We start from the raw sequence: 25,319 nt of genomic DNA on the forward strand, positions 1-25,319 counted from the left end.
GGTACGTATAAATATATGATGGCTCTTTGCAACAATGAGAGATTGTAAGAACTCACAAGCCTGTACACATGTATCTAATGTTAAAGAACCGTATTACAGCATATTAGAGAAATATAATCAATTGTGCAACCTTATCTTTGACATTCCCCCAACTGAGTGTTTAAGTGCCCAACTATAATGTTCCCAAAATAGTGATAGAAATTGCAGTGGAAGCAACAGGATGAGCAGTGAATTTAGAAATGGGATAAATGAAACTCAAACAAATATTAAGAGATGGAACATGTGAGAAGACTGAATATACAGAGCTGGGTACCCAATATATTCTTGAAGAACAAACAAAACAATAGTTAATGAGATCAACAGATATTTTCAAAAACTCTGATAGAACATTTCAAACACAAAGATCTTCCTGTAGATTTGAAAAGTTTTATTGACAGGCCACCACAATACACCTTTGGAAACAATAAACCTAGCATTTTAAGGTTTTATTGGGTACAGAAATCAAAGCAGAGAAGTGATATCACCATGTAGTAAGTGGTGTGAGAAAAAAGCAGCAGAGTCAACAAACCAGTATCAGGACACACTAGCTATTTTCCTTATATTTAAATCACTGCAGCCCAATAGTAGTCAGAGTATTTTGCTCTCTAAAACAGTTTTTTAAATAGCTTTTCTGTAAAACATGGTATGTGCATATTACAATGATGAGTATTGAGGCTGACGTGCATAACTAATGGATCCATGTCCTACACACATACATACCCATATAACCACACCACAATGTATTTCCTATTTAAAAAAAATATACATTATATATTTATATACAGCTGCCCTCTCTAATTTCCTTCTTACTGTACAAATCAATACGATATGCCCCAAAGTGAGTCCTTTCATCAAGTACTACACTATACTTCAATATTGCAGTGGTCCATGTTGTAGATAAAAAAAACTGTAAGATAAAGAGAATGAAATAATGACAATGTTAATGCAGAATGCATGGTCCTGTGGTCTGATTGGCATTAAGATGATATGGGTTTAATTCCTGGCTCTGCCACAACTTCAGCAAAGTAGTCACTTTCTGCCCCTAAGTTCCCTATTTGTAAAACAACAGTAATATTTCATCTCACAAGGATGCTGAGAAGATAAATTTATGAATGTCCGTGAAGCAGTTTAGATACTATGGTGTTGGTGATTGAATCAGCACGGGAAAATATCTACATATATGATTAGGATTAACAGCCTTCAGCTACCTGAAGTGGGGCTCCAAAGAGGATGGAACTAGGCTGTTCTCAGTTGTGGCAGTTGATGGAACAAGAAGGAATGGTCTCCAGTTTTAGTGGAGGGGGAAGGAGGGGAGTGTGTGTTTATGATGGATATTAGGAAAAGCTATTTCACTAGGAGGGTGGTGAAGCACTGGAATGGATTACCTAGCTACGTGGTGGAATCTCCAACCTTAGAGGTTTTAAGATCAGGCTTGACAAAGCCCTGGCTGGAATGATTTATTTGGGTTTGTTATTTCTTTGAGAAGGGGGCTGGATTAGATGGCCTCCTGAGGTCTCTTCCAACCCTAATCTTCTATGATTCTATTATTTTCATTGCCTTTCTCTATAGAGAGGCAAACCAACTATTGAGGGAAGAGCTCCAATCCTTTGAGGTTGTTGTAAAATAGTGTGATCCCTCATAACTAGAGAGCGTGAGCATCTTGACTTATGAGAGGATGCCACAGCATTAAGCCATTCAGAAAATCATGATAACACTTAGTTATCCACCATGCAGACTCCTGGAGTGGTCTGGATTAACGTCTTGCAAAGATATTTTTACAGATTTTATGGTAAACATTCAGTGTCTCACTCTTCTAGAATGAACATGTAGACATTACTTCTTTAGAAATCCTGTCATTATGTGCCTGCTTAGTTTAGCCTCTCCAAAATTACTGGCATTGACTACACAGCTAAAGTCTAATGACATAAGCAGGGCTCGACAAATTATACAATCTACTCGTCCATGGCGAGTAGATTGTAACCCAGAAGAGCCGGGTTCTGGCGATCTGTGCATGCACAGAACGATCTGCACATGCGCAGATCGCCGGACAGCGCGGCTGACGAGCGGGGCTTGCCGCGGTTCGGTGAGCCCTGCACATGAGGATGCATATGCTGAGACACACAAGATGGTTAAAATAATTAATGTGCTGGCAATGCTGGAGAGGGTATTGTGACAGGGTCAGTTCAGAAGGCTACAAAAAAGTACCGGTAGTCCTATTGGAGTTTGGGAGGAGGGCAGGCATAAGCCACATCTAAAAGGACCTCTCCCCAGCCTATGGGGAGGATCCACAGAACCCATAACATCAAATGATTATGGGGGACAAATTAAGAAAAAAACAGGGATGGGTGTGGAGGTCAAAGGGCTAAAACAAGGGAACCAGATGGTGATAATGAGCAGAGAGCCCCAGACAGCGCCTACTGCCCCTCGAAGGCATCAAGAGAGCCAGCGGACACCAACCAGTGGAACTCCGCTTGGATGCGTGAACAGGAGTGGAAATAAGCCCCACAGTCACAGGCCCCTACTTCAGCCAACCTCTGCTCCCTGGTCTTGTAAATTGCCATCTTGGCCATAGCCAGGAGGAGGGTGACGAGGAGGTCCCACAACTTTGTGTAAGCATAACTTAATAGGTGAGGGGAGAAGTGCAGCGAGAACCTCAACGAGAAGTTCTGGAGGAGTCGAAAGAGGGGCTGTAACCTGCACTTGAGTTTGGATGTGTGCCAGGGTTTCCCTCACACCACATAAGGCGCAAATGTCAGGAAAAGGGGTGAACTGCGCCAAGTATACACCCATGCTCACAGAGTTGTGGAGGATTCTCCAGCTAATGGCCCCAGGGAAAATAAGTAAGTGTTATTTACTTCTCATAAAACAAGAAGTAGGAGCCACCCAATGAAATCAATAGGCAGGACTGGACAAATAATGCAACCTACTTGCCCGTGGTGAGTAGACTGCAGCCCGGAAGAGCTGGGTTTGGGCAATCTGCGCATGCGCAGATCACCAGACAGCATGGCTGGTGAGTGGGGCTCACCGCAGTTCGGCGAGCCCTGTCAATAGGTAACAGTTCACAAAAGAACTAGATAAATTCATGAAGGATAGGTTAATCAACAGCTATATTCATGCCCATCCTGGCTAAGTGTCCCTAGCCTCTGTTTGCCAGAGGCAGCAAAGAGTCTGAACATACCAAATGTCTGTTCTTCTTGAAATGTGCCCTCCTTAAATGCACTCAATATATATTAATTTTAAGCTGATTTCATTCACCGTTTACTCTTCTTATCTGTGGCATATACTGGTAACACTCCAATTTCTTAAAAGTAAGAATGTTTATGCATGGTGGTTTTTATACTTATCTTTAAGTTAGACTTAGGACATGGAATAGCTGAAATAACATACATTTTCTATGAAATAGTGTTTTTTTTTGAAAATTCATGAATAGTTTAATAAAATACTGATAAGGAAATACTACAATAATTTTGAAAATTGTATAGAAAGAAAAAATCCACAATTTTATGAAACAGGTTACGGTGAAGATAATGTAATGCAGATTTCTGGTTCAAATTTTCCGCAATAAGCTTATTTAAAATCTTTTAAATGATTAACAGAATATTTAAATTAGTTAAACCGTATGAAAATATTGATTATCATATCAACACTGAAGCTTCTGACTAAATCTTTCATGACCTCTTTTTAGTAAAAAAATTTCTTACCTATTTTTGGTAAATCTTGAATGTCACATGGAAATTTGGTAACAAAGCATGCTGTGAGATGACAAAGCTATATACTTCATTAAAATAAAAGATGCCTTTCTGAACAAGGACCAAATAAGAGCGCTAAAGACTTTATTGTGTAGGTTAGAGAGATAAATCCACATACCTATATTTTATTGCATCTTCTATTAAATAGTATAAAGAATCTGTATTTCTGACGTACTCTGTTTCATTAAAACATAGGTACATATGTTTGGTCAGAACTGTTCTGAAAAAGATGGAGCACAGATGATGGCTAAAACAATAATAAAGTTAATATGTGATCATGAAAGTTGCCAAGATTGAGGTTTTTAAGATTAAAGATAATATGGGCCAAGTAAACAGGTTTTACTCTAACTTTGATGTATAATGTCTACTGTGCTTGTTAAATGAGGATGTTCTACAGTTTTCTATAGCTGCCCCCAGACAGATGCTGATCATCATCATTAAACTGTGAACCAAATCAGGCAACCTTACTAAGTGTGTTCTTTTCCTTAACGGAAAACCTCTTTACATTAACAAGACTGAAAAAGATATAAATTCTCACAAATTTTGGACCAATCTTTTGTAAATCCAACTCAAGTCTTTTTTTTGACTTTTCAAAAAATAAATATGTCCATTTCTTAGCAGGTTTCAGAAACACCAAGAGTGATATCTGAGACGTACTAAAGTCGATGAAAACTGCCATTGACTTCTGTGGTGCCAAAATTTCTCACCAGTTGCTTTGCCTGAAACCAGTGTCATTTTTATCCCATTAGCTGTTACTAACTCACACTGAAAGATAAAACATTGGCAGTGCAAATGATGAATATATGCATAACTCACAAGTAGCACCGCCTAGAAGTCATGATCTACATGCTCACAAAAATGGAACAATCGCAAAGAAGAGACTTGGAAAATGAGCATCTCTGATGCAAAGTCTAGTGTTGGATGACATTTCTCTAATATTTGTACTTGCTTTTGATATACAACATTTAATAGGCAGTTACATAGTATCCATGACATGTTATGACCATAAATCAGCTATCAGGAATTTCATGGACTATTGAATCCAATCAATCAAAATGCACCTGTGTGTATGCGACACTTCCTGCCAGGCTTAAGGATAGGTCTGTGTTTTTCTGAATGTCCCATTGGTAATACTCAGCCTAGTAAGCCTTGCTCCATAGTAATCTATAATGTAACTAGAGCCATCAGACGGTCCAACAATCTAGAAAAAAGAAAACAAGATTTTCCAATATTAATTAAAGTGTTCATTCTTTTTGTACTAATGTCTCAGTTCTTGTTAATTTGTCCATCACAAAATTAGTCATGCTCAGTTTGCAAAATATAAACTGGATTCATTTTCAAGTTGTGCTACAGTTTAACCATTTTAGTGAATACTCTCTTTGAAGCAAAATTTCCCTAGGGCTTCTAATCAACGAAATTGCAGTGGTAAATGAGTTGCTAGACTCTGGCCCTAGACTGAACCAATCAGGATATGAGCCATAGCAGGCTGCCTTTTAGAAGATCTTGCTGACAGATGGATGGGCTCCAGAAAAGTCTCCACTTTAGTAATAAGGGAATTTTGGAGATGTGAAACTGGTAAGGAAAGGGGCCAAAGAAGAACATGTTGACTTAGGGATTTTTCTGCATTTGATAAATGCAGGTAGAGAACACAAGGAGATAAAGAACAAAAGCAGAAAATTGGAAACGGTGGGGGAAACTGTCCTTTACTCTGCCTGTCTCTGCTGGGAGGCAAGGATATTGGCATAAGGCAGGAGTCGGCAAAAGGGCCTCTGTGGGCCGGAGTCAGCCCGACAAGCAGGTTGATCCGGCCTGTGGAGGCCCTGCCACTCCCCTACCCTCAGGCCAATTAGGACCTGGGGGCAGGAGAGCATACAAAGCTTCCTCTCACCCTGTGAGCAGCACGCAGTGCTTTGAAGCGTCGCGCGCTACTCGCAGGGCGGGAGGGGACATTACGTGCTCTCCCACCCCCAAGACCTGATTGGCCTGGGGGCAGGAGGAGTATGCAAAGTTTCCTCCGCCTTCCCCCATGCCCTACGAGCAGCGCATGGCACTTCAGTGTCGTACACTAATGCAGAGTGGGAACAGGTTGAAGGAAGCTTCGCACAGCTCCACTACCCACAGGCCAATTAGGACTTCGGAGCGGGGGAGCGCATGATGTCTCCTCCCGCCCTGGAAGCAGCACACGGGACTTTGAAGTGCGGCATGCGCCTCACAGGGTGGAGGTAGGGTGGGAGGAGGCCTCGTGTGCTGGCCTGGGAGTGGGGGAGCTGCGCAAAGCTTCCTTTGCCCTGTCCTGGCCCTGCGAGGAGTGTGCAGCACTTCAAAGTACCACACGCTCCTCACAGGGTGGGAGGAGGCTTCCCGTGCTCCCCCACCCCTCATGCCAATCAGGGTGTAGGAGTGGGAGAGTGTGTGAAGCCTCTTCCTGCCCTGCCAGTGGCATGGGTGCCTAGTGGGAAGGGGGGAATAAAAGGGCTCCCTCACCCCCAGACCAATTATGGTCTGGGGATGGGGAAGCCCAGAAGCATTCTGGTCCCGCCCCTTCCAGATTAGGTCCCACCCCTTTCGGGCTGGCCCAGAAGTGGCCCCTGGGATAAGGTGAAGTCTTAGAGACCATATATAATTTTAGAAACCTGAAAAACAAACACATTTTTTATAAAACATCTGCATGTTTTTTAAGTTAAGAATTGGATTTTATTTCATTCATGGCCCTTTCTTACGCTAAGGTTGCCAGTTGTAGCTAATGGGAGTTGATTTTTTAATCATGAATAGTATCAGAAGGAGGAGAATAAACCTGGGATCTTCTTCCCTTGAAAGCATAACACCCAGAAGTGAAAAGTTAGCCCACAGGGAGGCAGCATGGTCTACTGAATAGGACAATGAGACAATCGATTCTTTTTGCTAGCTCTTCCACCGTGTAATCTTAGGCAAATTGCTTTACCTCTGTACAACTGAGGATATTTGGATTCTGTGATGATGGACATGACATAAGAACACGAATAAAAACAGAATAGGCCCTAGAATATTGAGGCTTTTGCTGGCTTTCTTCAGAATATGGTGCAGAGTCCAGTTACTTGAGTTGCTTTATTCTTCACCTTTTCAGTCCTCACTTAAAAAAAAATTGCTATTTTTCTCTCCTTCCACCTTTCATTCTTTGTACCAATGGAGAACAGAACTCTTCTGTTGATGAAGGTTTCTCTGATTTGTGGGAACATCATTCTGTCTGACTTGTTTATTGTTATCTTTCAGATTTCTAGACTAAATATGCCTCAGTCAGTTAACTAAAACTCAATTTGCACTGAGTGCCAAAGTTATTATGTATCAAGCTATTCACCCCACCACTTGGTGCTTTCTTGAGGAATCTCTTACAGCAGGGCTACTCAACATGCAGCCTACATGATTTGCCTGGACTAAAATTGGGACAGAAGCAGTAATTGCATCCCCTAGTATGTTTGTGACTGAATGCACCTCTATATTTATCCCCTACACACCACTGTAATAATCGTCACAATCTTACAAGACATAATTTGTACACTCTTTTATAAGACTATGATAAATCTTGCATAAAATATGCCTTATGAGGCATCATTTGAAAACTCATAATTTGCTGTTCATTATTGTTCTGGTAAAATACATGGCAACATTGTATGTAAAACTATAACATACTATTGTATGATGTTACTAAGACGTATTCCAAATATGGAAAGCGGTCACAGTCTGGTTCTCCAAAGACAAAAGTTTAGCCAATGCCTCAGCCAGGTGTCAATAAGATCAAATGGCCTATCACTTGGTTAAGTAGCTGCCTTTGGCAGGAAAGAAAGTGTTCACAAAAAACACCCCAAACAAACCACACCACCCTACAACTTGACAAATACAATACTTCTCACAGTTCCATCCACACAGACTTTCTGCCTCCTTTAGCTGAACTTGAAGCTTAGCTGGAGATGATTCCCAAAGAAGAGAAAGATATATATGAAAGCAGAGATGTCCAAAGTCATCTCTCCCTATCTTTCTACCCAGGGCATCAATAGCACTTGAAGAACAAACAATCCTAAGTTTCAGACAGTAAAACTGTTGGAACTTATGGAGACAAATACCTTTGCTATGAATTCACGCTAGTTGTTAAGCTAGCCATTAGCTGTTTTACTTTTATTTTCTTGTAATCAATTCTGACTTTTATGCCTCATTACTTTAGCCACTTATAATCTATCTTTCTGCAATTAAAATAATATCAGTGTGTTTGGGAAACTCCATTTGCGATAAGATTTGAGTATCATTTCCTATTAATAAAATGACAGAGTTTGTATAATAAGCTTCTGTATCAAGAAAAGGGCCGGGCAATAGAAGACATATATTTCTGGGAGAAAACCTGGAACTGGGAATGTGTTGCTCTGTAGTGTAATTCATGAGTGGCTAGGAGCACTCATGCTACATAGCTGGGAGTAACTTACTACATACTACAGGCTGTACATGAGCAGACCAGAAGTAGTAGCGCTCGTAACAAAGCAAAAAGGCATCCCAGGTTGAAGAATTGTCAGGACAATTCATCAGCTGTTTGTCAGTTGCAATTGTACCCTGGATAATTTTGCAAAGGTATCATTCAAAAACTTGCTGGTCCAAAATATCATGGTGAAATGGCTGTAGCAACATTGTATGTAAAGCTATGAACATAAGCTGAAATCATGATTGAAGCACCCTCCCCTTCTCCCTTTATACTTGTATTCACAAAATCTCTCTCTCTCGATTGGTAGTTAAATAAACTTGTTTTATTATTTAACCCAATACAATCTGATTCTCGCATTCAAATTGAACTGGGTAGGTAACTCCATTTAAAATAGCGAATACTGGTTATTGATCCCCTTAGAGGGGCAATGGACCTAAATATTTGAACAGCCCAGGAAGGGTCAGACAGTGCAGAATACCATGAACAGTGGAAACAGTGCGTGGACAGGGGACAGAATGTGACTGGAGTAGTCTGGCAACCTCTAGCTCTACACAGACACCCAGGGAGTGTCTGGCCTGCTGTTGGCTGTTCATGAGGGGCTCAGGGTCATGAGGCATCCTAAGTTGCAAAGCAGATGGTGACATCTTCTCACTGATCTGGAAAGCACACTAGAATGTCATGTCATTCAAACATGGCTGCTAAAGAACAGTGGTTTAATTACAGAATCATAGAATACTAGGACTGGAAGGGACCTCGAGAGGTCATTGAGTCCAGTCCCATGCCCTCATGGCAGGACCCATTACTGTCTAAACCATCCTTGATAACATTTATCTAACCTACTCTTAAATATCTCCAGAGATGGAGATTTCACAACCTCCCTAGGCAATTTATTCCAGTGTTTAACCACCCTGACAGTTAGGAACTTTATCCTAATGTCCAGCCTAAATCTCCCTTGTTGCAGCTTAAGCTCAGTGCTTCTTGTTCTATCCTCAGAGGCCAGGAAGAACATTTTTTCCTTGTGACACCCTTTTAGATACCTGAAAACTGCTATCATGTTTCCTCTCAATCTTCTCTTTTCCAAACTAAACAAGCCTAATTCTTTCAGTCTTCCTTCATAGGTCAAGTTCTCTAGATCTTTAATCATTCTTATTGCTCTTTTCTGGACCGTCCGCAATTTCTCCACATCTTTCTTGAAATGTGGTGTCCAGAACTGGACACAATACTCCAACTGAGACCTAATCAGCGCAGAGTAGAGCAGAAGAATGACTTCTCATGTTTTGCTCACAACACACCTGTTAATGCATCCTAGAATTATGTTTGCTTTTTTTGCAACAGCGTCACATTGTTGACTAATATTTAATTTGTGGTCCACTATAACCCCTAGATCCCTTTCTGCTGTACTCCTTCCTAGTCGCTTCCCATTCTGTATGTGTGAAATTGATTGTTCCTTCCTAAGTGGAGCACTTTGCATTTGTCCTTATTAAACTTCATCCTGTTTACTTCAGACCATTTCTCCAATTTGTCCAGATCATTTTGAATTATGACCTTATCCTCCAAAGCAGTTGCCACCCCTCCCAGCTTGGTATCATCTGCAAACTTAATAAGAGTACTCTTTATGTTGATATTTAAATAGTTGATGAAGATATTGAACAGAACCGGTCCCAAAACAGATATTAATATACATATCCAATCAATTTGGAATCTCAAACACAGAAGACAATGCAAAAGACAGAATGCACATGCATCTTTGCGGCTACACGAAGAAGTTAAACAGCAAATACTCAGCTGGGCTACAGTTCAGTCCAATTAGTTTAGCAATAGCTACTAAGGCAATAACTTCAAGCACTGCAGATTTTATCTTTGTAAGACTGTATTAAAAAAAGAATTTGTGAATGTATTCTAAATTTTCTTTATAATAGCATGAACCAAAGACAAACTGTTCTTTCTTCTCCCCTTAAGCCATATACGTTTGAGATGATAGATCAAAAAATGTTACTATGCCATGAATGTGGGGAAGTTAGAGTTTGTGTGGAAGAAGATATAAATTAAATGGGGGAGAGGGAGAAATAAGTATGGTCTATGATCACCTGGAATACATATTATACCAAATAAAGTAGTAATTTTAGCCTATTGTGGCCACAGTTTCTAGTGATCTTACAAAACTGGTTGTATGATGGTGCGAGGATTTGTGCCTTAGTATTATAATGCATAGAAAGTTTATGACTGACAATATACAGTATTCTGTTTATTTTAGCACACACAAGAGAAGTTATGATATTCTCTTCGGACAGAATCAAGAGTTAATTATGCTCATATACATGTCAAGGAGAGGAGGAGATTCTTTTTGTTGATGTTCCTCCGCAGCATACATGAGTCCTATCATTGTGACACTGTTGATTTGCCTCAATAAATTGTTAATGAAGCAAAACTGAACAAAAAATTGTATCTAGTTATTCAGGATATGACTTATTTAAAAAAGATAAGCTAGGAATAAAAACAACCTCCCCAAAGTTATTCCCATTCTGAAACTCTGGCAGCTTTAGGAGGTTACAAGATATCATCCCCAACTGAAGGCTTTAACCTTAAGGAATCCTAAAAACACCACTCCATTAACGCAGGTTGTCTTTTTTTTGCAAACATAGGTAAAATAGCAACACCAGCTTTCTCCTTCTCCACCCTGCAATTCCTAGTCATGGAGTAGGCGAGTAGCTGTTCAGATATAAACTTGCAATTGAATTTTATTTATTTCAAAATATTAAATACAGAAGTTGGATATCACATGCATGAGCACCACATTGCAAACACAAAACCTATGCATTGTGCCTTCCCCTTTCTCACTCTCCTATAATACATCATGTGTTAGAAACACTGACCAGGTTGCTCCTAAGCTCACCTTTTGATTGAGAGGAGGTGATCTGTTTCTAATGTTTATAGAATCTAGTTAAGAAAGTATTTCCCTTTCCACTTTGGTGAATGTGAAGATCAGCATTCTGCTTTTTCAAAGCAGAAATGAAAAAGCAGATAATGACTGTAGAGATGTATGCTTACCACATACTGTTTTGCGAACAGAAGTGCTGGATATATCCATTTGGTTTAAGTTATAAAATGGCACACAAACTCCAACACTTTCTGGTCTGCAAAGCAAGCATGTGGTTAAATTCCTGAAGTTTAGGAAATAAATGAACAAGCTTTACAAGGCACCTGGGACATTTTTAGTGTTTACTATTCACCATCATCACTGCCTCCTTTCTCCTGGTTTCTAGTACCTTGCTGTGTTTGTATAAAAATTTTTTAACTAGAATCCAGACTTCCACAGTACCACTGGTCACCACTTCAGAGACTAGTTAATTTTAAAATAAACTCTGATAATATATACATGTCAAGGAGAGGAAGAGATTTTTTTTTCAAAAGTGCTTGAGTTTTGGTTTTAGTCAGACTGTGGCACTTAATTGCTTTAGAACAGGGGTGGGCAATAAAACTGCAGTGGTTCACTAGGGTTAGCCGGGGGAGGGGGGGGAAGGAGGGGCCAACACTGCCGGTATATTTACCTGCACCTCCACAGGTACAGGCCAGCACAGCTCCCACTGGCTGGAAATGGCAATCTGCAGCCAACAGGAGCTGTGATTCCCAGCTTTGCAGAGGCACAGGCAAACACAGTGGTGTGGGGCCTGCCAGGAGCTAACCCTGGCACACCAGCTCTGGCCCACAGGCTAATATTTGTCCACTCTTGCTTTAGAAAATGTCACTCTGCATTGTTAGGTTCATCCCTGCAGCCTCTTGAATGCATTTAAACACATTTTACTGGTGATATGTTAAACCAGGGATCCTAAATAAGATTCTGGTCAAATTACAGTGATGGATAACTAGATTTTGCTTAGGTTCTCAAGTTCTTCTAATAGGCTAGAGCAGTCTTCACTCTGCCATAATACATATATGCAGTGTTGCTTTGTGTGGCGAAGGTTACACTTAGAGGTGGAGGAACACTGCAGTGAATGGAAAAAATATCTAGTTGATTATTAATTTTAAGATTAAATTTATATACATTTTAAACTGTTTTCTGTGACACATCCTCTGCGATATTAAATTAAAAAAACATGACTGAGAAATCAGTGCCTGTGAGACAGTCAGAAAATTCTCTTGAAACCAAAAGCAGATTGGTCCCCTTTTGGACTTCAGACTTCTAATAAATAAAATATTGATTTTTATCCTAGTTGGAAAGCGTCAACTTACCTGCATTGAAATGAGAATGAAATCAATTAGGCTACCAATTCCACAAAACCCTACAGTGCAGAACTTTAACAAACCTAGAAAGGAAAATAAGACTTAATTACAACCTTAAGCAGTTCTCTATAAAGTTTATGGAACTTTACAGTTTCCAGGTGGGTAGGCATTTTCCCCATCTCCTCCCCTCTCCAGAGAACTTTTTAGCATGTGAGTGAAATGAACACAAGAATCTTTTCATTAAGTATCAGAAAGTCTTTGTCTTTATGCACCTACCTGTGAAGAAATTTGCTTAGTTTAAAAGGTTTAAACACAAATGAGTTTAAAAGATATAATTCTGAGAAGAGGAAGAGAATGAACATATTACTGTCAACTTAAATTGCTGAGTTTTTCCTTTCTCTGGCTGGATACACAGTTAATCTTTAAAAGAAAGTACAAAGAAATCTTTGCGTATTGGAGCTGCAAAACTTATTTTAACATGAAACACTTTCTACTGTCTCAAGTTGTATAACATACTAATTAGACTTTGCAAACAGCTGCTGAATTACATGCTGGGTTTGGAAATTGTTCTCATTGCTAGTGTACACAACACTAATCTTTAAGGGGTTGCCAACAATTTAGGTACTTTTCTTAGGAACTTTCATGTATACGTTCTAAATGAAGTGGAATAGGTCTGTAAGTGACTAAAATGATTTTTTCATTGAGATGATTTTCCATTAAAGGTAAGGCAGAACAGTACTAAAATATGGAGATATTTAGAGGTTGTCTTCAGAAGCAGAAGGCGGCCTTAAACAGTTTATTGTTCAGATTTCATTGTATGTGAACATTATAAAAATTTCAAAAGCATCAAAGTGACTTAAGAAGCTTAAAACCCAAGGACTTTCAATGAAGCTTAAGGGGCTAAGTTACTTTTGAAAATGGGTCTCACTCTCTTAAGTCATTTAGACTCTTCAGAAAATTTTATCCAAGATTATAAAGCGGGAAAAGAAATGTTTGTCTTTAACTAGGTCAAGTTAATTGTTGGATATTGTATGGGGAAAACTATGCTATCTTAAGCAGAGAATACAAGTTCATACCTGTAAAATGCACAGCACATTTTGGATGCAACAGAAATGAACATGCTGGAAATACAAAAATACATGGAGATAGCTGTATTGTTAACCAAGTTGAAAAATGGAGACATAACGTGTACACGACTCTTCACTAAGAAGAAGAAAAGCTATTAACAGGCCAGCCTTCCAAAGGACCAAAATAATTCAGCTACTATAATATGAAATGGTGTCAATCAAAAGTCATGTTATATATACAAAATTATAAACACTTGGGCTATGTCTACACTGCAGGCTTCTTGCGTAAGAACTGTTTTGCGCAAGAGTTCTTGCACAAAAGGTCTTGCGCAAGAACGCATCCACAGTGCTATGTGCTTTTGTGCAAGAGTGTCCATGGCAGTGTGGATGCTCTCTTGTGCAAGAAATCTCTGTTGGCCATTTTAGCCATAAGGGTTTCTTGTGCAAGAAGCCCGTTGCCCATCCACACTGCCTTCTTGTGCAAGAGCTCTTGCGCAAGAGGGCTTATTCCTCGTGGGGAGAGGAATAACTCTTGCACAAGAAACCCTCTGTTCCGACGCTTTACTGTAAATTTACTTGCGCAAGAACGCGCATGCAGTATAGACGCTCCACAAGTTTTTGCGCAAGAACAGCTTTTCTTGCACAAGGAGCCTGCAGTGTAGACGTAGCCATAAATGTTTAAAACTAATTGTTCTCGGTGATGGGTATCTGTGACTTGCAGCATCCAAGCATACTAAGCTTTTGCTTCGGTATTCACTGTAGTGTGGCAAAACATAAGGGCAACAGCCAGCATAACAAATGCCAGCAGCAGGGGACAACAGTTCTGAACTAGGACTAAAGTGATGCACGCCAATTAATCTGGAAAATACCGGAGTACCTCATTTATTATCTCTGCAACTACAGCATTCACCATGCAAAGAATTCATGACTAATGCTCCGATCTTTTGTCATGCTCTCAATACATATTCTGAACCCTATTGATTTTAGGGAATCAGCAAATCCCTTTTGCTCCACCATCTGTATTGGTGTCCAGCAACAAGAGATAGCTCCAACTATATAAGCAATTTATCTATGAAACTAGCTGCAGAGTGAAATCAATCAAGATTTTATCATTCTAGTCACTACTTGTGAGTTATGCAGATACTCATCAATGTTTTATCTTTCAATGTGAGTTAGTAACAGTTAATGGGATAAAAATTACTCTGGTTTCAGGCAAAGCAACTGGTGAGAAGTTTTTGCACCACTGAAAACAACAGGAATTTTGTCATTGATTTTCATTCACCATTAGTGGTTGTGGAAACTCTTGCTGATCTAAATTTTTGCTTTGGGAGAATACGCGGAAGAAATGCAGAAAGGGAAGCAAAGACAGATAGGAGGAAGAAAAATAAAGAGTTAATGTGACCAAATAATTCTAAGAGTAAAGAGGAAAAAACCAGAGCATCATATCACAAAAGTTGTGGGGAATTTTAAGTTTAAGGGAGAAAAGCCAAACTAGCATTCCATGTAACAAACTAAATCATTCATCTGTATTCAGTAGTTTGGATGAGTGTTTGTCATTTCAGCACATTTCTGCAAAATATTTCAACACTATTTCCTCTTTAGTTCTTTTTCTGTCTGAGACTAAACTGACTGTCGACACCCAAGCCACTGTAGTGATTTTATATATAAAAAAAAACGCTGTAACCCCACTGGCCATCCCCCAGCAATTTTCACTTTGTTCTGAATATCAACAATGAAACTTGGTAAAACAGTTACAATTAAACAATTCGGTCCCTAGTCAGACTTAAGACTTTAAAAAGCAGGGGTCTCAAACTAATGGCTTTTGGCCATTTATGGGCTGGAGCATTTTTGCAATCTCGTCTGGGAGTCCCAGCAGCCTGGTTGTGGAGATGTGTGTGTCCACACCTGTCCCCAAGCCTTGCCTCTTCCTGCCACTCAAGTACACTTGCTTCACTTCCCCATGTGGCGAGTGCTGGGGAGGTGGGTGACCGCTGATGCTGCCCTGTGCCAGGCCCTCCCAGTATTCCCCAAGACTGTGTCCCTCAGGGGAAGGAGTGAATTGGTGGTGAGAGGTGGTGGGATGGATGCAGAACAGGGCATTTCAGCAGAAGTCCGGGATCAGTTGTGCAGTGGCTGTATCTTTAAAATTCCACCTTGGCATTTCAAAGGGGCTCCACGTGGCACTTCAGTGGAACTGGGGTTAGCTGGGGACTCTGAAAAGGGGACTTTCAAAGCAGGCACTCCCGTGTGCAGCTCAGAGTCAGTGGGACTTCCCACTGGCCCTGGGCTGCATGCAGAGTTCCGCATTCCTCCTTTGAAATGTACAAGAGACCCAATAGGGGAATGCGGAAGTGCCTATTGACTACTCAATTAGTCAATTAACCGCAATGTAACATCCTTAATCCACACTAAAGGCTCCCTTAACGTGTATGTACTACTTTGCCTGAGAGCCCCAGGAAGCACTGGTGAGTAATTACTTTGAATGACTTTGGGGAATAGCTATTTCGAAATAGCAACATCCATACTACCGCTATTTCGAGATAACTATTCTGAAATAAGCGTTATTCCTCGAGGAAAGCAGGAGTTATTGTTTCAAAATAAACAACCCCTTACTTCAAAATAATGGGCTTGGTAGTGTGGATGCTCTGCTTGTTATTTCAAAATAGGGGAAATTATTTAAAAGAAATGCCCTAGTATAAATCAGACTTAGATAGCTCATTAAAAATGGAGAACTGTTGCAGGACTGAAAGATGTTTAGAAGTCTGGATAGTATGGTGTTGTGTACGCTGTACTAGTGCTTCATAATGACGTAGTCAATTATATTCACTGACAAGAAATAAACTGTATTTTAGACCTAAAACGTGAAGTTAGAGGTCCGAGTGTTTTGAAACTCATCTAAAAGTGAATTATTCTCATATATGGGGAGGGAGGAATAAAGTTACTGAATGAAGACTTATGCAGTTTTAATTTGAAGCTTTTTTGTTTACTTGTAAACTCCATATTTCCATTTGGCCATGAAAACAAACAAAGTTCAAATCCTAATTTAAATCCCAAGTGAGACTGAGTTTGGTGTGTCTCTAAAACAAAACACAAATTGATATTATATGGCATATCCCCCCTGCTTTAGAACAGACTAACAAAAGATAGTTCTAGCAGCGGGCTTTACAGCTCAGAAGACAGGTGCATAAGCAGAGCTGCATGAGGAAGCTACCGCAATGCCTGGCTACAGACAATGCTTTATTTCTCCATCATAATGAGAATTAAATTCACTCAATTAAAGAGGAAATACAGTAAACTTCCGATAATCCGGCACCTTTAGGACCCAGGGGGTGCCGGATTATCAGATTTCCTGGACTATCGGAAGGGGGGGCTATGAGGGGACTGGGGTGGGGGAGATGCCACCTCAGACCCCTCATAGCCTCCCCTTCCGATAGTCTGCTCTGCCCCAGGCGTCCCTGATTCAGCCGCTGCTTGTCAGTTTCAGCAGCGGCTGAATCGGGGACGCCTGCAGCAGAGCAGCTGGAGTGCTGCCGGGTTGGTCCAGTAGCGCAGACCCTTGGCGCGGCGAGACCGACCCGGCAGCACCCCAGCTGCTCTTGGGGACGCCTGGGGCAGAGCAGCTGGGGTGCTGCTGGGTTGGTCCCGCAGCGCCGCTCCTCGGCGCTGTGGAACCAACCTGGCAGCACCCCAGCTGCTCTGCCCACGTGTCTCCAAGTCAGCTGCTGCTGATACTGACCAGCGGCTGACTCCAGGAAGCCTGAGGGAGAGCTGCTCTGCCCCGGGCTTCCTGGAGTCAGCGGCTGGTCAGTTTCAGCAGCGGCTGAATCAGGACGACTGGGGCAGAGCAGCTGGGGTGCTGCCGGGTTGGTCCCACTGCGCCGAGGAGCGGTGCTGCGGGACCAACCCAGCACCACCCCAGCTGCTCTGCCCCAGGTGTCCCCAAGTCAGCCGCTGCTGATACTAATTAGCGGCTGACTCCAGGAAGCCCGAGGCAGAGTTGCTCTGCCCAGGATTCCTGGAGTCAGCCACTGGTCAGTTTCAACAATGGCTGAATCCAGATGCCTGGGGCAGAGCAGCTGGGGCGCTGCCGGGTTGGTGTGGTAGCGCCAACCCTTGGTGCTGCGAGACCAACCCGGCAGCACCCCAGCTGCTTTGTCCCAGGCGTCCTGATTCAGCCACTGCTGAAACTGATCAGGGGCTGATTCCAGGAAGCCCGGGGCAGAGCAGCTCTGCCTCAGGCTTCCCAGAGTCAACCGCTGGTCAGTTTCAGCAGTGGCTGAATCGGGGACAGCTGGGGCGCTGCCGGGTTGGGTCCCGCAGCCCCGAGGGGCAGCGCTATGGGACCAACCCGGCAGTGCCCCAGTTGCTCTGCCCTAGGCGTCCCCAATTCAGCCGCTAGTCAGTTTTAGCAGCAGCTGAATTGGGGAACCTAGGGGCAGAGCAGCTCCAATGGTCCGGCTGCCTGGAGCACTTCCGGGTTCCTGATGGTGCCGGACCATCAGGAGTACCGGACCATCAGATGCCGGACCACTGGAGTTTTACTGTACCTCTAATTAAAATAGAGGGCTTTTGCCATAGTATTTATCTAACAACAGGAGACTATCATTTTGTGACATCTTATTTAGTGACATACTATTCTGACAGTTTCTTGAAACAAGGAAAACTGGTTTATAGTCTGCATTTGTATTGTCAGGATTTACACTATCTTGCTAAAAATGGTAGCTATTGTATACAGAAAGATCAGTGAGAAAAATCAATGTGTGCTCCAGCTTTTAAAGTACCATGTAGAGCAAAATGGGTGTGTCTTGTTATTAAAGGCAATATGCCAAATAAACACTTTTAAAAAGTAGTAAACACTATACAGCTTCATATAAGGATAGCCTATGAAGGACAGTTTTCAAAATATGAATTCAACAGCAATAAATATGGTAGTAAAAGAAGAAAAACTACATTTTAAATCAATTTGCTGCTTTACAGGTCAACTCCTGAATTCCTACAATTACACTTAGATTTTATATTTAAGAGGTACCTTGTTTGACAAAGCACAAGAATTCTCTACAAGCTCTGTGATTAGTTATGAGTATTATTTTTGCTTCACGCCTCTCCATCCTTTTAGAGGGAACAGGTTTGAAGCTTTATAAGAGCTTAACTTGCAAATCTTTTAAATGAGGCTAATATCTGTATACTATATTTCCAGTCCAACTGGTAATTTAAGTGTAATACCTACAAAAATTCAAAGCCAAGGTTTCAGATATCTGCATTAAAAGTAATGTACATCCTCACTCTAAGACCAATTGATAAAGTAAGAAAATATTTGTATTGACACCTTGAATTTACAGAAAATGAGCATCTAGAGCTATCAATTGCCTCCAAAAAGAGATCTAAGATCCATTTTTTTAATGCAACAGATGTTCAAAACAAAAGTGTGCTAATTAATGCATATAATAAAAAAGACCACAGAGGAACATATAATGTAATCCAGAAAAACAGGGAGTATTATTATAATATTTAGCAGGAAGAACTCAAATCTCCCTGCTGAAGCAGTACTGGAGTACTTAAGCTTCTCCAGTCCATCAAATCATGCAATCTAAAGCTATACAAAAAAAGAGAAACTGTTTGTAACATACAGTATGTCTACACAGCAGCATTATTTTAGAATAATTGACATTTCAAAACAACAAAATGCGTGTCTACACAGAAAGCCATCATTTAGAAATAATGTCAAGATTGAGGACTTCTCACTCCAACATTTGTAACCCTCATTTAGCAAGGAGTAAGGAAGAACACTTTTCCTTCGAATTCCTGCTGTGTCCTGCAATTGACATAGCTGAAGTTGCATATCTTAATTTGATTTTTGTCCTGTAGACGTACACATACTGAGAAACTAATGCAGCTTAGACAGAGAGCATTACATTAGCTAATGTTATAAAAAACTAACAGACTAGACTGGTGTACCTTAAAAAGCCATCAGGATTTTTTTCATCCTGTGGATAAATCTGGCAAATACTATCTGAGGCAGTTTTTATCCCTGTGGGCAGTCTTATTAAAGCCAATAGCTTCAAAGAGAATTAACAATAGTAAGCACTGTGAGTGTTTGAAGGGACCAGATCCCATGTTCAGTTTGGCCATGTCTACACCACAGATAAGATCGAAGCAGCCTCAATCGATCTTCCAGGGTTTTAATTAGTGGGTCTAGAGAAGACATGCTAATTAGAACTGAGAGGATGCTCCCGTCAATGTTGGTAGCCCTGCTTCTACAAAGAGTAAAGGAAGTTGAAGGGAGAGTGTGCTCCCTTTGACTTCCCGGAGTGTGGACTAAGGATGTTAAGAGGCGGGTAACTGGATAATCATGTAATTGATACAATTTGTATCGACTATGTGATTAGTCGATAAAGGAAGGCACTCAGAAGGGGATACCACGGCTGTGGCTCTACAGTTTAAACGTAGTAAGAGCTCGGCACTCAGGCAGCCTGGCTCCTACTACATTTAAACTGCACAGCCACGGCACCTGGACCCAACATAAGCCAAGACTAAGCCAGGCTTGTGCAGTCCTGGCTCACGCCAGGTTCAGCAGTCCCTATCTTTTAGGGATCCTGGCGGGGAACTGGGACCCCCCCCCCACAGACAGGGGCTGCTGCTGGAGCAGCCTCTGTTCATGGCCAGCCCCATCCACCATGGACAGGGGCTGCTGGGACCCCCCCCGCGGACAGAAGCTGCTGCAGAGAAGCAGCCCGTATCCATGGTGGCTGGCCACAGACAGTGGCTGCTGTGGAGCAGCTTCTGTTTGCGGGTAGCCCTTTTTGCTGTAGACAAAGGCTGCTGCAGCGAAGAAGCTGGCTGCAGACAGTGGCTGCTGAGTTGGGCCATAGTTTACATCTTACTTTATATTTTAGAAATGTGCATCTGTCTGTCTGTTCATCTGTGAATCCTTTTGTTCAAGAACTCCTCCAAAAACGGTAAAAGCTAGGACCACCAAATTTGGTATGCAGCTTCCTCTTTTTATAACTTAAAGCAAGCTGAGGGTTTGGTTATGCCAGGACAATGGAATGTGTCTGGAATTTAACTGTTTCTCATAAAATGGAAAGGGAGGTGTCTGGTAGGAGGGAGCTATACTGTAAAAAGTCTGGGGGGAGGAGGGGGAAGAAGGGCAGCAAGAGGCCAGAGATGGGGACTGGGACAGCTATAACCGCCTGGGGCTGGCAGGGGTGGAGCAAGGGACATTATCATCATCATCAACAAGCATGGGCTCAACACCCGTTGGTGTCCAATGCTTCCCTCACTATTTCCTTCCATCTTTCCCTGTCCAGTGCGGAGTGGCTTAGTTTCTGTAGACTAGCTCCGTACCAATCTACTATATCATCTACCCATTCTCTGTGGGGTCTGCCTCTCCTATTCGGACCATCCATTATGCCAAACACCAGGATCTTAACTTTTTGCTCTTCGTTCATTCTGCAGATATGCCTGAAGAGCTGTAACTTCTGTTGTATAATCTTCTGCAGTAGGTTCTCTTTCAGCTGTATCTTCCTATATAATTCCTTTTTGGTGACCTTCTGTATCCATCCTATTCTCAGGATCTTTCTATAACAACTCCTCTCGAATTCCAATATCCTTCTCTTCAAATCTTTCGTTATCACCCATGTCTCACACAGGCTGCTAAATACACATGTTTTCAAGATGCTCAGCTTCGTTCCTAAGCTAATTGCGTTTCCAGATCTTATCCATCGCCTTCAAACTCACTCTTGCTTTTGCTATTCTAGTCACTATTTTCTTCTTACAGTCTAGATCATACGTCATGTTGCTCCCCAAATACATGAACTTCTCTACGTTCTCTAGTTCAATCCCATCTACACTGATCTTCCTCCCTATTTCCTTATCTCCAAATACCATTGTCTTCGTTTACTCAATATTCATAATTTGTCCATACTGCTTCCCTTCCTCATTTACCACCTGCCCCGTTCTTGCTAGCTTCTCTTCATCTTCCTCGATGATAACTATGTCATCCGTGAACCTCAAGTTGTTAATTCTCATCCCATGCACCAATATCTCTCTTCTACCTCTTCCTTGATCTTGTCCATCACACTCTCTAAGTGCGTGATGAAGATATTTGGCAATATTGGAACTCCTGGTCTTGTACCTCTACTCGTTCTAAACTAACTTCCCAAGTCTCCGCATGTTCTCACCGCTGCCTCCGCATTATCGTTGACATCCTTCAACAACTGTATTAGTCTGCTATCCACTCCGTACGACTCCACCACCACCCAAGTCACTTTCTGTCAAATGCCTTCTGAAAATTGATGAAGCAATTGTAGATATTTTTGTGCTATCACTAAGATTTCTCCACTATCAATCTTAGTGCCAATATCTGTCGTATGGTACTTCTCTCTTTCCTAAATCCTGCTTGCTCATCTGCTAGATGTTCTTCTATCTGCGATCTCAATCTCTCCATCAGTATCATCAGCACCTTGCCTAGATGACTCGTTAAGGCAATCGTTCTGTAGTTCTTGCACTGCAAAGCACTTCCTTTCTTGTGTATTGTCACTCACACAGATCTTGTCTATTCCTTAGGTGCCTTCCCTTCTTTCCATGCTATACTACATAGTCGGTGTATTTCCTGAATCATACTTTCTCTGCTGTATTTGATCATCTCTCCCGCGATCTTATTTCCAGGGCTCTTATTGTTCTTTAGTCAGTTCACTGCTCTTTCTACTTCCTTCTTCAAAATATCAGTCTTGCTCTCAATGTTCAGCGATATCTCTTTCAATTCTTCGATTGGTCTCTCAGACACTCGGGTCCAACTGTGCTTTGTACAGATCGGTACAATATCTTGTCCATCACTGCACAACCTTCTCCTTGTTCATGAGCACCTTATCATTCTCGTCTTTGATCACCATCTGCTTCGGCTGCCACTTCCTATTAATATTCCTAATCAGCTTATACACCTCCCTGATCTTACACTCGCCGTAATACCTCTGTATGTCTTCACACTGCTCCTCTAACCCCTTTGTCTTATCCATTCTGACCACTTCCCTTACCTCATTGCATTTCACTCTATATTGCTATTCCACCCTCTTGGAGATATCCTATCTGATCTTCAATATTCTCTTCTCTTGGACCAACTTCAGTGTCTTCTGTGTAATCCATTTCTTATTGATCTTCCCTTCTTCCAGAACCGTCTGCTCAATTGCCTCTTCTATCACCATAGCTATCTCTTTGGCTCTCTAATCTAGGTCTTCCTCTGTGCCCACATTCCTGATCTTCTCTTCGAGCACTGCTCTGTATGCATTCCTTATTTTTTCCTTGCCTAGCCTCGCCACGTCTCTTCATTTCTTAAACTGTGTCTTATACTTTCTCTTAAGTTTCATCTTGATGTTCGCAATCACTAGACTGTGGTCTGAGTTCATATCCACTCCTTGGAAAGTTCGGCATTGCTGTACTGATATTACCTATCTTCTTCTTATCGGGATCACATCTATCATATTCTTGGATTTCCCGTCGTTCGATCGCTATGTCCACTTCCTACAGTCCTTTTGTTGGACTTTCGTATTGCAGATCACCATCTCATGCTCCATAGCAAACTCTAGTAGTTTCTCACCTCGTTCATTTCTTTCTCCATATCTAAACGTTCCCATGACTCTCTCCCAACCTTCGTTATCTGTTCCAATCTTCATGTTCCAGTCTCCTCCGATGATCAACACATCTCTCTTTGGCATCTCTGTCAAATCTTTATAGCTCGATCTCTTCCTCTGTGCTGTCTGACGTGGGTGCATACACCTGAATGACCGAGATGTTGAACAGTTTTGCTTTGACTCTTGGCTACTATCATTCTTGCACTCACCGGTTTGTATCCTAACAATGCTCCTCTAGCTCTTTTGCTAAGAAGGAATCCGACTCCTGCCTCATATTTCGCTTCGTTCCCTGACCAAATAACTTAGCAACTGCACATCTCTCCCAATGCCATCCAATGCATCTCTGCCAGTCCAACATCGGGATCTCTATTACATATTTTAGAGAGTATGTCTATTTATATATCTGTTTGTCTGTCTGTCTCCTAGATGGGGGACATGCACCCTTCCTCCCAGCTGTGCCTGCTGCAGCTGCAAGCAGGCTGGACAGGTGCTTCTCACCTGGCCAAAAGCTGCTGCAGTGAGAGAGGGTTGGGGTTATCTTCTTTCCCCAGGACAGCTTCCATACTGAACCCCTTAGCCAGCCCCACCCCCAGAACAATTATTTAAATGAAGAGAAACAAAACTTATTTGAGTTAAGGACCCAAGCAATGACAGGTAAATGTTCTAGCAGCATTATATTGTGAAAGTTCCATGAAAACATTTAGCTCATTTCAGCAGATGCATCACTAATGTATAATAACTAAATTACACTGAACTATAAGAATATATAGCATGTTCTATTACACACACACATTCTAATTGCAGAACATGAATTAGGTCTCGTGCCTATATGCCTCCGGGGGTGTAATTCTACAGTTCTTGCACTCTTGTAGCTCAAGGCCCGAACTATTTATCAACCATGCTTTCCCAGCAAGTCTGGCTAGGTTTGGCACCTGCAGTTCTTCTCTTCAGGTTTCTGTGACCAGGTATTAAGTGACCAAAAACCCCTATTAAAAATTAAAATATTTATTTTAATGGTAGAAACAAAGCATTTTAAAATAGTCCACAAACACATCTACTTTACCTCAAGGCTTAACATACCCTGATGACCTAAAACAACTCCTCATCAGGTCCTGTGTGTCAGACTGTTCTCCCTAATAGCTACTGCCCTCTTTGAGAAAATCTTTCTTTTAAATCCTCTCTTTTGATCTTCTAGGCCTTTTCTATCCAGCACTGTCTCTTAATGGCCCTTGAGTGTTGAAGGGAAGTGTCTTATTTTGAGAAATTCTTTTCTATTATACTGGCTTTCCTTCTAGCTCCCTACTAAATATAATCAATATGTTCACACAGAAAACATCCTAACAACCAGGTCAACATAAACAGTATTCATAAATTACAGAGCAGCTCCATTTCTGTTACACACGTCTTTCTACAGTGTATCTTTTACTACATAAAATATGTAACACTTAGAAAACCAATAACTGATTCATAGTCTTTATACAGATGATTACCTACAGCATGCTATAAGTTATATAAATTGTTGACCTGCACTATGTGAAAATAAATAAGGCATCAGTTAAGACTGCTATTGGAATGTTCATGCTGACTTTTGAGAGAGAAAAATAGTGTATAGAATTGAAGAACTGCTATATCTTGTATTTTCACAGCTAAATTTTCTTAATATATATTTTTGTAGTGAAAATAGTACTTACCGAAGCAACTTAAAAACATTATACTAAGTTCCTCACCTTTTTAGCCAGAGGCACTTGAACTGTTACCCAGCGATCCCCATCATAAAGGACAAATGGGTGGAAACTACATTGCCTCTATCAATAGCAATGTCCAACGTCAGCTTTGGGTAAGCAATGTCAATTTCCATAATTAATGCTTAATCATAGCATATCTCTTCTCCTCAACAAATCTCAAACAATTCTACCACAGAGGGTATACGTGAGGCTCAGAAAGGTTAAGTGACTAGTGCAAATTCATTCAAAAGAATGGCAGCGAAGCTGGGAACAGAACATAGACTTGCTGACTCTCAATCACATGCCCTAACCCTGGATTACAATACCTCTCCTTCATCACTACTAAATTCAAAAAGAGTTATGGTCACTTAAATCAAGGCAGAATTTGGCCATGTAGCCATTCTAAACGGCTAAAACATGGGCATGTGTCACTGTAAAAGGCTTTGCTT

General features: G+C 41.4%; 1 protein-coding gene across 9 annotated transcripts in view; it reads right to left on the reverse strand.

Annotated features, from left to right (window-relative positions):
* Window positions 1-25,319, reverse strand: part of TM2D1 (TM2 domain containing 1) — a 66,197-nt gene that overhangs the window by 28,510 nt on the left and 12,368 nt on the right. For 3 of the 9 annotated variants that reach the window (XR_012905895.1, XM_075936131.1, XM_075936129.1), the window contains exons 5-7: window positions 13,530-13,574; window positions 12,463-12,536; window positions 4,850-4,989 (exon numbers count right to left, since the gene is read on the reverse strand). The exons of 1 other annotated variant lie outside the window; for it this stretch is intronic. Coding sequence is in view for 6 of the 8 variants with exons in the window: in XM_075936131.1 (XP_075792246.1) it covers window positions 4,879-4,989; window positions 12,463-12,536; window positions 13,530-13,574 (230 nt within the window). In the remaining 2 variants the exon portion in view is untranslated. Of the gene's footprint in view, window positions 1-412; window positions 4,990-12,462; window positions 12,537-13,529; window positions 13,575-17,787; window positions 24,133-25,319 lie in introns of those variants that run through there. 5 more of the 9 variants (XM_075936130.1, XR_012905894.1, XM_075936128.1 and 2 more) reach the window with 5 other exon arrangements.

The sequence above is a fragment of the Pelodiscus sinensis genome, chromosome 9 (assembly GCF_049634645.1).
Source record: "Pelodiscus sinensis isolate JC-2024 chromosome 9, ASM4963464v1, whole genome shotgun sequence".
NCBI lineage: Eukaryota > Metazoa > Chordata > Testudines > Trionychidae > Pelodiscus > Pelodiscus sinensis.